Raw genomic sequence first — 13,724 nt, 5'->3', positions numbered from 1 at the left:
CATCACATTTAAAATAATCAAATAAAGATGCTTTTAGAAATGAAACGGAATGATAAAGATGTAAATGTGTCGGCATGAAATGTCCTTTATTGTACCATGTCTGTCTTTTGTAAATGATTTGGCTTCAAACTGGTGGCAGTTGTCAAAGTCAGAGTTAATTGAAAATAATGTCATTGTTGATTAGATGCTTTTTTTTTCTTTCAGTAATTCGGTTATTTTCTCTTGAACCATATGGCCTATTAGAAAACCATGGATAATATGGGCACAGATATAAAAACCAAATACTATATGTTAATACATTTTTCATAAATCTTCAGCTATACATTTCCAAAATTGTCGTAGACTATTATAAATTCCGCTAACTTTGGTAAATGACCGGTAGTTTTACAACCCTAATTGTGTAATACTTCTCTCTCACCTCCTATAGCAACGTTCCACCGTGGCGTCTATGATCCACAGACAGGAGACAGTGGAATGTCTGCGCAAGTTCAACGCTCGGAGGAAGCTCAAGGTACACTACTGCTACTGACCCCTACACGTCTCTTCCTCCTGCTTTCCTTCGCTACCTCCACCCCTTATACTGTTCCTCCTCTTCTTCCCTACACCTCTCCTTCTCCTTTGGCTCACTATACCTCTCCACCTCCTTTTCTCATCTCTATTCCTTCTTTATTCACACTCATCCTCCTGCTCCCTATATACCTCTCCCCCTAGACCACATCATTTTCTCCTTATTACCCCCCCTAGACCACATCCCCTTTCTCCTCATTACCCCCCCCCAGACCACATCCCCTTTCTCCTCATTACCCCCCTAGACCACATCCTCCTTTTTCTCCTCATTACCCCCCTAGACCACATCCTCCTTTTTCTCCTCATTACCCCCCCTAGACCACATCCTCCTTTTTCTCCTCATTACCCCCCTAGACCACATCCTCCTTTCTCCTCATTACCCCCCCTAGACCACATCCTCCTTTCTCCTCCTTTCTCCTCATTACCCCCCCCCCCCCCAGACCACATCCTCCTTTCTCCTCATTACCCCCCCCCCAGACCACATCCTCCTCTCTCCTTTTCTCCTCATTAACCCCCTCTTCTTAACTGCCCTTTACATATCATCTGTCTTTAATACTCATCTCCCCTGTCTGTCTTTCTCTCCTAGGGAGCGATCCTCACCACCATGCTGGTGTCCAGAACCTTCTCAGGTGGGTGTGTCTCCTCCCTCGCTCCAGTTAGAGTGAGGGGGGAGGACAGATGGAGCTCTACTCCCTCCTTCCCTCTCCTCCTCGGTGGAGTCCACCTAATGTAGGTTTTTAGGCCGAGTATGTGTGTGTGTGAGTGAGTACTCAAAGAAGTGTGTGTTCAGGACACATGTTCTGAAGGAGAGGAAGAGATGAAAGGAGCTCCTCTGCAAGTTCTGAGCAGGATGTCATAAGGTGTCAGTGCACCGAGGTGCTAGAAGGAGGTCATTGATTCTAGAATTGCAGACTGTTTTCTAGATTCTAGAATTCCAGCAGTACTGAGTTTTAGATTCTGTGTGTTCTGTATCTGTCTCTAACGTACCTCTCTCTCCCCTTGTCGGCTCTGGAGTGTGTGCGTGAGCGGTTTACTCAGGAGTGGTGGATGTCTGTGTGGTGTCACAAAGGGCACTATTTTAAAGGCTCTACTTTCACTCTTCTGCTACTTAAGATGATTAGGAATATAGGCCATCGGTCCCCGATTCAAACGTTTAAGATTAGACTGCATCGTTCCGCGGACAAATGAAGCATGCATCGGTCAGAAAAAAACGATTATTGTGTTACGCATTTCTTTCTCATATTAGTTTCTTTCTGCCTTCTGAAAATACCTCCTATTTTATGACAACTGATGTGTCCTCTCCTTCTGTGGAACTAAGCATGTAACTGCATTGACAGTCATTGATTTTACAAGTCATTTTGCGTGCCGAACAGGCCCAGGCAATGTCAGTGACCTAGTCAAACTGTGCCCAGCTTCGCACGGTAGGCGGCCTGTTCCTGATCTTGCACATCTACGCGGCACCTTCAGCATTCAAATGCTGAAATGGCTTGCCTGATATTAGGCTTTATTAGTTATGTGACAACCTTTGTAATTTATCTGTGCGCTGTTAAAAGTAAGCTACCGGAGACCCTTCTGGCCATAGGCTACCTGTTGAACGGGGCTTACAATAGATTTTATTTTGATTGTTCAGGTTCATCATCAGCAATAGTTTTGGTAGTTTGGTTTAAACAATCAGTGTTTCTGGTTGTTTTTAGATATACAGGGTGAAGGTGATGATTTCGATAAGAAGTCCGCAATCACTTCGAGGCGCTGCACGGCAAAAGCGGGAGGCGAAAAGCAGCTCACCAGACTTCAAATGGTCAAAACCATTTGATTTTGAGATGAGGGTTGAATCCAAAGATGACTATATAGTGATAGCTCATTCGTAAACTAATATTGATGCATTACTAGCTCAAACACTTAATCTGCAAAAATGACAAATTTAATTAGAGGGTGATGGTTATTTCAGAACCAAAGAGCATCGATTTGTCGATGCTTATCGAATTGTCTTGAAATGGAAAGATGCTCATCCCTAGAGTGAAGACCTGGCCTTAAGGGAATAGGATTTTTGTGTCCTAAATGGCATCCTACTCCTCATATAGTGCACTACTTTTGGCTACTATATGGACAATAGGGTGTCATTTGAGATTGGTCACTGTATTGGGTTAGGCCAGCCCAGATTTGAATAGCTCCTCCCAACCTGAGTATTTCTGTCCAATAGTGGGCCGGCAGCATGCCAACCCTGCTGCTGTGTCCTCCACCGCCTCGCTGGCCCAGGAAGGTACGTCACAGAGACACGCCCTCTTACTTCCTCTACACACGCTTCCTAAGTCCCTCCCACTTCATTCTATAAGGGAGCACCATGTGCTTTTTTTTTTAACTTCTAAAGAGGAGCACCAGGTTATCTGGCCCCTTTATTTCCTGAATGCAGCTCACGTTAGCCTGAAACACATACACACTCATGTGAGACCATATGGATGTTTTTAAGGATGGCGCTAATACCATGGACACACAGGCTAAACACATCTAACTCTACACATTCTGTCAACAATACCACTTCGCCTCATGTCAACATCAGAAATCATCAAATTCATTAGCCTTACCATATCAACCCCCCTCCCCACCCTCCTCCTTTGGTTACGGCCATGAGGGGGTTGAGGGAGGCGGGAGGTGGGGGGCGTGTATCTGTGGCGACTGACTGACTGGGGGATGGACAGGAGCAGGGGAGGCATGCTGCCATCGTCTGACCTGGGTAAAGAGGGGGGAGAGTGGGTGGACTAAGGTCAGCGATCCCATGCGGACTAGGAAACGGTATAATGCTTCTGGAAGGGTTGGATAGGTGCAAGCAACATAGCAAATTCCACCCAGCCGATCATAGGGCAAATTGGAGCTACTACCATATTATTTACACCTATCAGATCCTTTCAGATTTACACAAGTGTCTCTAGGAAGTAGGGTAATAGTAGTATTGACCCAATAACAAGGGTGGGGGAGTTAGTCTCCCCTGAGCGTGCGATTGATGCTCTGGTTCTGCATGAGGATGGTTGACAGAGCTATACGCTAGAACCCTCCAATCACAGGCCTCTCCTCTGAGTGGACCAATCGCCTGCCAGTAAGTCCTGAAGACGGATGACATCATCACCCTATGAAAGGCATCTGCAGCTTAGCCTCCCTGCGATTTCACTGCTTTCCCCTCCACTGTGTATGGCTGAGGCAGACTGCTCTCTGCTTATGACCCTCCGTCTTACCCAGTCACATCGTCACACTGTAGCCCAGATGAATTACAGTGTGAACAATGTTGCCTTGCTGCATGTGGACTTGTATTCCCTATACAATCCGTTTCCCTTCCATTCTCTACTCCCTGAAGTGTGCACTCGTTCACTTTCACTCCCAGAGGTAAAATTATTGGTATGAGTGCACACTTGGACACTTACAAGTTACTTCCTGTCTTCCTTGAAATAGCCACTGATCTGAGGTGACTGGACAGAGGAAAGGGAAGATGTTAGACAATGGCCACGTTCTAGTTAATTGCATTGCAAATGCCTGTCTGCCAGATCTCAGGTTTTTAACATGTCAGCTAATCTGATGCCCGACTGTGAGGATTTGGCATGCAGCCATTGGTTGATGCAATGCACCATTGCAATGTAGTTGGCCTGTGACGTGACCGATATGTCCGATGAAGATGTTGGAACGGGGACAATGCTTGCCCGCCCTGTGGGTGGCTGGGTAGAAGACGTGGCAGGTGTCAAAGGTTAACAAATCAAGGCCCAGCTCTGTTCTGCTGTTTGCTGAATGGAAGCTATGCACCTTTGGAACTGTTGTTGATGTGGATGCTGCATGGCTGGTCCACTGCGTGTTCCAGCCGTTCCGCTGTGTGATATAAAGTGCATGGCATGGAACAGCTCTGATCAAGGCTGCAACCCCAAGTCGGAGCAGCTGTCTGCTCCGCCCGCCACTCCGATAGGGCGCAAGACTGTTCCCTGTCGATACTGCCACACAGTAAGAACACACACACCAGCAGTGCACGAACCACCACCGACAACTGATGCCTGCTGCCTAAAACATGTCTCCCACCCTCCCTCCCTCTCCTTGTTTCTCTCACTCTGATAATGCACCACTGAGACTTCTCTTTCCATCTCTTTTCTTCGCCCTCTCTCCCACTTGTTAACGGAAGGTAAGGAACCCCAAGAGATTGCATGCATCCCAGAATTGCGTGCGTGTGTGTCAGTAATACTTTAGATGAGACCAGAGTGAGATGACTGACTGGAGCCTCCTAAAGGAAATCAATAGTTTACAGTAAGGTGACTAAACATCCGCCTCTTCTATAGCACGCTCATTCTCCCTGAAGTGTGCGCTTGTTCCCTCCCCTTCGTGGAATAGAATGCCTCTGGTGTCTGGAATATGGTGGGGATGCTCCCTTTAGTCCATGTTCACACCAATCCAATGCTTTTAAGTCCCTGAAAGGGTAGTTAAGTGCACACTGCCGGCAGAAGGCGTAGAGAAATCGGACTGCGGTCTAGGAGTGGTTGATGCTTGGACCAGGTTGGATGAATGTGAGGGAAGTGACTGGAGAGATGTTTGAAGTCCAGTGTAACTCTCTTATGCTGTATTCCCTTCTTTACAGCATGCAAAAGTTTACTGAACAAGAAGGCGGACGCTGCTAAGGTAATGGGTGAAATCTGATGTCATGTAGCTGTCACACACACTCCCTCTTCCTCTCTCTCTCTCTCTCTTTGGCTGACAGGGCTAGTGAAGAGATTGTTTGATTACTTGATTTAGTGGACAATTTAAAGGCTGTTGTATTTATAGAGGGAAATGAAAGAGAAATGAAGAAAGATATTACTCTCTTCAGTTTGTTAATTTTGTGTGTCTCAGCCCACGACCAACAACAACAGTAAGAACAGCATCGTGAGCGCTATAAATGCCATGAAGGACAACAGCATGGCTGCCTCACAGATGGTACAGAACCTTAACCACCTCTCATCCCATGTTCCCTAACCTTCTAGCACCCTAGCCTGCTTTCCTCCCTCCATTACCCTCATTGTATCTCTCTTCCTAGCACCCTAACCTCCTAGCACCTTAAAGTCCATACTCCCTTCCTAGCCCCCTAACTCGGCCCCCTAACCTCCATTCTCTTCCTAGTGGTCTTTTGTCTCTGTTGGCTGGAGTCTAAGATTGTTTCATGTTTGACCCTTCACAAACCTCTAACCCCTTCCCACACCGGCCTACATCTTAATATCAACTCGAACCCTAACCCCCAGGCACTTGTACAGACCTGGGTGTGTAACCAGATTTGTAACTCTATGCTCCTCTTCTACCAGGAATCTCAAAATACAGTGGTTGCTACTGATGGGATCAAGGTGAGGGTGTTTGTGTGCAGAGTTAGGTTAACAACATATGAATAAGGCTCACTATGTGTTATTAACCCCCCCCCCCCCTCTCTCTCTAGGGTTCTACAGAGAGTTGCAACACAAATGAGGATGAGGATATGAAAGGTAGGGAAATTACACTTATATTTCTTCTCCGCTTGCTTGCTCTTCTCTCTCCTTTTGCTTTGTTCTCTCTCTGTGATCTAACCATAGTTTCTGATAGATCTTCCTGTGCTCTATAGCTAGCAGTGTGTGTGTGTGTGTGTGTGTGTGACTCACCCGTGTATATGTGTGTACGTGTGTGCCTACGTGTTTGTGTGCATTATTTGCGTGTGTGGGTTCTAATCTAGGGGACAGCGTTGTGATGATGAGTCAGGGCAGTGCTACAGAGGAGATGCCCTCCCTTCTGACCTCTTCTGACAACTCGCCTGCCAGTAAGTGTTTTTCACGGCAACCACAACTTTTCGGGGATGTCCCTGGCAAAGACCCCACTCTTCCTGACCTTTGTGCCTCTTTTCTGCTGTGCGTCTTCTGACCTGTGTGTGTGTCCCTCTTTTTTCTGAGCCTTCAACATTGGGAATCTCTTCTGTACCCCCCCTTTTTTTGTTTTGTTGCTGAATCCCAAACCATTCCCTTCCCCTTCCTCTCACCCCTCTGCCTTCCATTTGCACATTCACACTTGCCTACACCACATGCACAAGTGCTCCAAAGCTGAGCCGTTTTTCCACTATAGTCATTTAGAAAATAAAAACCTGCCGAGTCACTCTTATCTTAAAAAGCGTGACAAGTTACAACAAGTGACATATCTTCCGTAGATTTTCACCAGATCGTCAGAGAGAACTTCATTGGTAACTACCTAGCTAGCTTGTAATCCTGGAAGTGTAGCCAGCCCTATGATAATAATTGTTAGTAGTGATGGGGAGAATCAGTACAGTTACATATCGCAATATTATTTTTGCATGACTTTTTGTTTGACTTCGGTGTTTTTCATCCTATAGCTTGTTTTCTTTTAAAAATCTTTTTTAATAGTGGGCCAACATGTTTTCAGCACTTATTTCTCTGACTGATCATAACTGGTTTTCTCATGGCTCTCTTGTCTCTCTGCAGCAGCCATATAGTGAGCATTATATTTAGAACGTCAAATCGCTAAAATGAAATCGCAGTATCGAATCGTAAAACATATCATATTGGCACCGAAGTCACTTGATAATATTGTATCGTGAGGTCACTGGCAATTCCCAGCCCTAGTTGTCAGCTAAGAAACTGTAACGTTAGCATAAAAATGTTTGGGGTTAAGATGGAATTGGCTGATGTCATTGAGATGAACAGATTAAAATGAAACTCGATTTCCAGATGAGTTTCAAATGAAAATAACAATTACATTTATGCATTTTGGAGTAGATTTTCCTCTTTTCTTTTTTTGTCAGCTGAAGTAACCTTCTCAGTCGTTCAACAAAAATAATCCCGGACCGCCCTAGGAAGCACCCCCCCCCCCCCCCCCCAATGACTGCTGTGAACCACTGCTGCTGAAATCAATCCTTGGGGAAACACTGCTCAGGGAGTGAGAATTATTGAGGATTTAGGGGCTAATTTGACCCTTAAGATGGACACTTCATACAAAAGCATGGAGGTGTCCCTAATTATGTCACTTGCATTTGTTTGCGTCCCATTTCAAGGCTTGGCACGTGACAAAATGTAATACCTCCCAAATGAAGTATTTCACTGTTACTGAAGTTTATTTCTTGTAAAACTACAAGGGGAATTTATATGTATTTATTAATGCTTGATTATTATTTAAATGTGAAACATGAATTGCATCATTTAAGTCATGAGTGTGTCCGGAAGTTGATGGGTTTATTGGATTTCTCACCACTCTGAAAGTCACCCTCGCGTGTTAACAAAGGGCCCTCTGAGCGAGTTGGTTGGGGCGAGGGGCTGGTTTTATATTCAGTCTCTCGGTATGACCCCCCCCCACCCCCCACACTCCTTTTACAGTTGTGTTTGTGTGTCTCTGTCAGGGGATGGTGAAGGAGAGGAGTCTCCTACTCTTATTTCTCTCATCTTCTCCTCTCTCGTCATCCTCCGGTGTTCTAGTGTTATCCTTCTCTCTTTTCATCTTCCTCCCACAGTGTTGCTCTTCCCCCCTCACAACGCTGCTCTCCTATTGGCCAGTGCTCGTGCAAGCGCTGAACCAATGGCAGGCATCGGTTCTGCTTCTCAAAGTGCTGCTTGGACATTCGTCCTTTGTGTATTGTCAGTTTTCATAGAGAGAAGTGTGTTTCTGCACTGTGATAGAGTATAATAGAGTGAAGTGGAGTAGAATGAAGGGTCATGTAGTTTAATATCACGATCTAGTCAGTAAATGTCTTAATCAGCTGAGCTTCTCAGAGCCCCCCCTCCCCCCAACAGTCTGTCTGTTTCAATGTCTTAGCGAACTAACATCATTCATTACTGTTCATGTTGTGTGTGAGTGGTATGCACGCGTCTGACTGCGTACGTGTGTGTGTTGACCGTGCGTTGTGTGTTCCAGCTGTTCCTCTGCATGATGTAAAGCGCATGGCGTGGAACAGCTCCGATCAAGGCTCCAACCCCGAGTCGGGGCACGCTCAATCTGCTTCCCCTGCTGCTCTGCTAGGGAGCAACACTGTCCCTGTCACAGTCAATACCACCACACAGCACAGTAAGAATACACACCAAGGGAGAGACACAGTTACATGCGCCCATACAAGGAAGGTACTGTATGCACACCACATAGAACAGACACACAAACCCATGACAGAGTTGGAGCACCCACTAGTATGGAGTTGTCCATTGTTAGCTGTCAGAGAGAGAAAAGGGAGAGAGTGGAATACATAGAGTGAGGGAAGACCGTACAGCTATAGTGGAGGGTGAGTAGTGAAGTTGCTCCTATTTAGCTAAATCGCTGAACTTCCATCTCTCTTCTCCCATTTGTTATCCCCCCCCCCCCCCCCTTCTCCCCCTCTCTCTCCCTCTAGCTCGTAAGCAGGAGATCATCAAGATAACTGAACAGCTGATTGAAGCTGTGAACAATGGAGACTTTGAGGCCTACACGTGAGTACAGCTACGTTGTTTCACACGTCTGACTACTGAATTACTAGAGTTAGTCTCTTTCTCTCTTGCTCGCTCTTCTCCTCCCCCATCAGGAGGATCTGTGATCCAGGTCTGACCTCCTTTGAGCCTGAAGCTCTGGGGAACCTGGTGGAGGGCATGGACTTCCACAAGTTCTACTTTGAAAACCGTGAGTCTCTCTCTCTCTCTTTTGTTCTGTCACACACAGTGCATTTGGAAAGTTTTCAGACCCTTTGACTTCTTCCTCATTCTGTTACGTTACAGCCTTATTCTAAAACGGATTAAATCATTTTTTCCCCTCATCAATCTACGCACAATACCTCATAATGAAAAAGTCGAAAACAGGTTTTTAGAAATGTTTGCAAAAGTATAGATTTTTTTTTAAAACGGATGCCTTATTTACATGAGTATTCAGACCCTTTGCTATTAGACTCGAAATTGAGCTCAGGTGCATCCTGTTTTCATTGATCATCCTGGTATGTTTCTACAACTTGATTTGGGGTCCACCTGTGGTCAATTCATTTCACATGATTTGGAAAGGCACACACCTGTCCCACAGATGACAGTGCATCTCAGAGCAAAAACCAAGCCATGAGGTCTAAATAATTGTCAGTAGAGCTCTGAGACAGGATTGGGTCGGGGTACAGATCTATAAAACTATTTCTGCAGTATTAAAGGTCCCCAAGAACACAGTGGCCTCCATTCTTAAAAGGAAGCAGTTTGGAACCACCAAGACTCTTCCTAGAGCTGGCTGCCCAGCCAAACTGAGCAATCTGGGGAGTAGGACCTTGGTCAGGGAGCTGACCAAGAACCTGATGGTCACTGACAGAGATTGAGAATTCCTCTGTGAAGATAGGATAACCTTCCAGAAGGACAACCATCTCTACAGCACTCCTCAGTAAAATGCACATGATGGCCTTCTTGGAGATGCCCAAAGGCAAAGGACTCTGACCATGAGAAAAAATATTCTCTGGTCTGATGAAACCAACATTGAACTATTTGGCCTGAATGCTAAGCTTGTCTGGAGGAAACCTGGCACCATCCCTACAGTGAAGTGTGGTGGCAGCATCATGCTGTGGGGATGTTTTTCAGCGGCAGGGACTGGGAGACGAGTCAGGATCGAGTTAAAGATGAACGGAGCAAAGTACAGAGATCCTTGATGAAAACCTGCTCCAGAGCGCTCTGGACCTGACTGGGGCGTAAGTTCACCTTCAAACAGGACAACGACCCTAAGCACACAGCCAAGACAACGCTGGAGTGGCTTCGGGACAAGTCTCTGAATTTCCTTGAGTGGCCCAGCCAAAGCCCAGACTTAAACCCCATCGTACATCTCCTGAGAGACCAGAAAATAGCTGTATAGCGACGCCTCATCCAACCTGACAGCTTGAGAGGATCTGCAGAGAAGAATGTCAGAAACTTCCCAAATACAGGTGTCCCAAACTTGTAGCGTCATACCCAAGAATACTCTAGGCTGTAATCACTGCCAAATGTGCTTCAAAGTACTTATGTAAATATGATATTTCAGTCTTGTATTTTTAATACATTTGCAAAAAATTTACACACACCTTGTTTTGCTTTGTCGTTATGGGGCATTGTGTGTGGATTGAGGGGTAAGAAATGATTTAATCAATTTTAGAATAAGGCTGTAACCTGACAAGATGTGAAAGTCAAGGGGTCTGAATAATTTCCGAATGCACTGTACATGCGAACACACTTCCATACAACGAATGAGTTCAGCAGAAAGATCCAAACATGTTTTATCTTTGTGTTCCTACAGTGCTGAGTAAGAACAGTAAGCCGGTCCACACCACCCTGCTGAACCCCCACGTTCACCTGATTGGAGAGGAGGCTGCCTGCATCGCCTACATCCGCCTCACGCAATTCGTCGATGGTCAGGGACGCCCCCGCTCCAGCCAATCGGAGGAGACCAGGGTGTGGCATCGCCGTGACAGCAAGTGGCTCAATGTCCACTTCCACTGCTCTGGGGCTCCGGCCGCACCACTGCAGTGAACTGGTACACACACACACACACACACACACACACACACACTTACTTACACACTTACACACTTACACACTTACTTTAGAACATTCAAAGGGTTAAAAGTTCTCGCTCTCTCGCTTTCTCTCAGGTGTCCAAACGCTCCAGGCTATTGGAGTGTGAGTTTTGGGGCGTGTTTTCGGCGTGTGTTTTGGGGGCGTGTCCTCTTTGTGGGTTGACCAATGCCAGGAGCCCGGCCGGGCAAGACTGTACCCTCTCCACAACACCAACCAATCCAGTCTCTCCTTTGATCCGCTGGTGGCCGGCCAAGTGTGGATTCCGCCCCTGTGGGATGATGCATGCATCTGACGGCCAATAGGAGGGCTCGTCCTTTGACCTCTGACCCCTCCCACCCGGCAGCCATTTTGTCTCCCGTCCATGGCCGCCATTTTGAGAAGAGGAGCGGGGAGGAACAGGTTCATGAACTTGTGATGACAGTTATGAGAATGAGTATACAGTGTAATATATGACTAGTACAAGATAACACCCAACCCTAACAAGCATTTAAACATACGATGAGAGGAGAGTGTGTGATGGTAGTAGATGACATGTTGGAAAAAAATCTCCGGAGCAGGAATTGCTCTCTTTCCCAGAGAATGTAAATGGAGAAATCCCAAGCAGAATTCTATATGGAAGGACAGTTGTTTCAATCAGAAATATGTAAGAACCTGATGCGAGAAACTTGATATCAAAAGGTGAAGCACCAAAGTGTAGAACTTTAGGCTTTGTACGAGTTTGTTTTTTTTGTGTGTTTTTTTTAAGAGAAGGTAGTGGTGCATTCGGGAGCACTGTTTCTGTTGTGTTTTTAGCCTTGTGTTTATGTTGCGTTTCTGTGGACTGAGTCTGATGTAGTCAATTTTAAGCGACTGAGTTAAAAAAAAAAAAAAAAAAAGTTTTGTGAAAGTGAACCTGCATTATGTACCTGCTGTCTGTTTTATTGTTCTGCAGTGGGAGATGGCAAAGGCATCTGCATTTTAAATGTCTTTCTTGTCCTTTTTTTTGTATTTCTAAGACTCCTTTTTTTTTTTGGCCCTCCATTCTCTGTTTCTCACTCCTACATGGCGTGTGTGTGTGTGTGATTGTACATAGCATGTACGTGTGTCTAGGAGTCCCTCAGAGTGCATGACAAAGGTGTGGAAACTTGTCTAACACACACTAACCGGCTCTAGTCCCATGTCCATGTTACTGACACCATTTTGACAACCTCTGACCTCCACACACACACATGGATACCAACACATACACCTCCCAAATTCTTATTTCAACCTGATGTCCTGAGCTGTCAGTCTCATAATATCCTGTGTAAATACACACTGTGGTGTCAGGTTTTGTAACCGATCTTCACCACTGCAGTGCCCACGGTGAAACCCTGGCACTGTTGTTCGTGTTTTCGTCCCATCATTAGTAACTGTCTCTCCCTCTGTTTGAGCAGTCTGTTTATCTGTGTGAGTGTGTGTCTCTGAGTGTGTGTGTGTGTGTGTTTATATATGTGTGTGTCTCTGTTTGTTGGTTTGGGTTTTCTTGACAGTAAAAAAAAATGTTACTCTGCTTTTTGGAAAGTTCTGCATTCTATACGCGCACACACTAAAGTTAGGCCAACTATTAAACTGATCAGACTAGCTGGTTCGAATATAACAGGGATGGAAGGGACTGAATTCAGATCAGTTGAGAATATAAATCTGTTACACACACACACACACAGGAGGAAATGGAGGGTAAACGAGGAGACAACTGAATTTTTATTGATTACCAGTAAATACATTTTATTTCACCCAGACAGTGGGATTTTAGTCCTTATATTGCCCATTCAGGTGGAGAGAAGTGTTCAGAGATCAGAGAAGTATTTATGGAGTTAAACCAGAGAGCAATGTATGCATGTTTCAGTTTAAGCATCTCCACCGTGCACCTACCTGAACTAGGACGGAGGATAAGGGTATATATTAACTATCATATTTGCATATTTTGAAATGAAGAAAAATGAAAAACTCTGCCTCCGTCCAGCATATTAAATAGGTGACAGATAATAAAAGAAACAAAAAAATACTATTTAATTACAAAAAGGATTGAGGAGCCTTGGCTTGTTATGAAGCTCATTGTCAGTACTCTCCCTGCGTTGTGATGTTAACCTGTCGGGCTGCGCTTTCTTTCCCCAGCAGTCGTTGGATGCTGGAGTTTTTTTGCATGATCATGATGTACGGTAAATTAAAACCATGAATTGAGGACGATCAAATGTTTGTCTAATTGTTAGTAGGTCCTTTATCATAGCTTTGTTATTCTTCAAAACTTGGATCTTGAAAGTATTTAATAAAAATACTATTTCAGCACAGTTTTGTCTCCGTGTCTCTTTTAACGTAAAACTAGGGGCTAGATGATATCAGGCTTGCGCTAGCCGCCACCCACACAGCGGATATTTTGGACGTGTCGGAGGTGGAACTGCGTTAGAGCTGTAAAATCCACAAGCGGCTCCTAGCATTGGCTTTTCACGGAAACTGCCATTGGATTCAACGAAACCACCCAATTTCATAATCTGACAAAATCCTATACAGTGGCCTTAATTTGTGCAGCTGCATTACAAGTTCAAAAACGGAATTGTATCATGTTCTGTTGTCTACACCTCGATTAGACTGATAGGCTATACATCCACATCCAAATGTACATGAAAGCATGCATAAGTCTCC

At 45.2% G+C, this 13,724-nt stretch overlaps 1 protein-coding gene across 11 annotated transcripts in view; it reads left to right on the top strand.

The window, feature by feature from the left end:
* Positions 1–13,372, top strand: part of LOC110498949 (calcium/calmodulin-dependent protein kinase type II subunit gamma) — a 40,498-nt gene extending 27,126 nt beyond the window's left edge. The window contains exons 11-23 of one of the 11 annotated variants that reach the window (XM_036955743.1): positions 428–511; positions 1,154–1,196; positions 2,768–2,827; positions 5,171–5,211; positions 5,422–5,505; positions 5,868–5,906; positions 5,996–6,041; positions 6,266–6,349; positions 8,446–8,595; positions 8,912–8,987; positions 9,080–9,174; positions 10,783–11,019; positions 11,138–13,372. In XM_036955743.1, the coding sequence (XP_036811638.1) occupies positions 428–511; positions 1,154–1,196; positions 2,768–2,827; positions 5,171–5,211; positions 5,422–5,505; positions 5,868–5,906; positions 5,996–6,041; positions 6,266–6,349; positions 8,446–8,595; positions 8,912–8,987; positions 9,080–9,174; positions 10,783–11,015 (1,035 nt within the window). In that variant the 3' untranslated portion in view covers positions 11,016–11,019; positions 11,138–13,372. The remainder of the gene's footprint in view (positions 1–427; positions 512–1,153; positions 1,197–2,767; positions 2,828–5,170; positions 5,212–5,421; positions 5,506–5,867; positions 5,907–5,995; positions 6,042–6,265; positions 6,350–8,445; positions 8,596–8,911; positions 8,988–9,079; positions 9,175–10,782; positions 11,020–11,137) is intronic. The other 10 variants (XM_036955745.1, XM_036955744.1, XM_036955747.1 and 7 more) reach the window with 10 other exon arrangements.
* The last annotated feature ends 352 nt before the right edge of the window (positions 13,373–13,724 follow it).

The sequence above is a fragment of the Oncorhynchus mykiss genome, chromosome 20 (assembly GCF_013265735.2).
Source record: "Oncorhynchus mykiss isolate Arlee chromosome 20, USDA_OmykA_1.1, whole genome shotgun sequence".
Taxonomy (NCBI): domain Eukaryota; kingdom Metazoa; phylum Chordata; class Actinopteri; order Salmoniformes; family Salmonidae; genus Oncorhynchus; species Oncorhynchus mykiss.
Note: the sequence above shows the minus strand (reverse complement) of the source record. Positions and strands in the feature narration are given on the sequence as shown.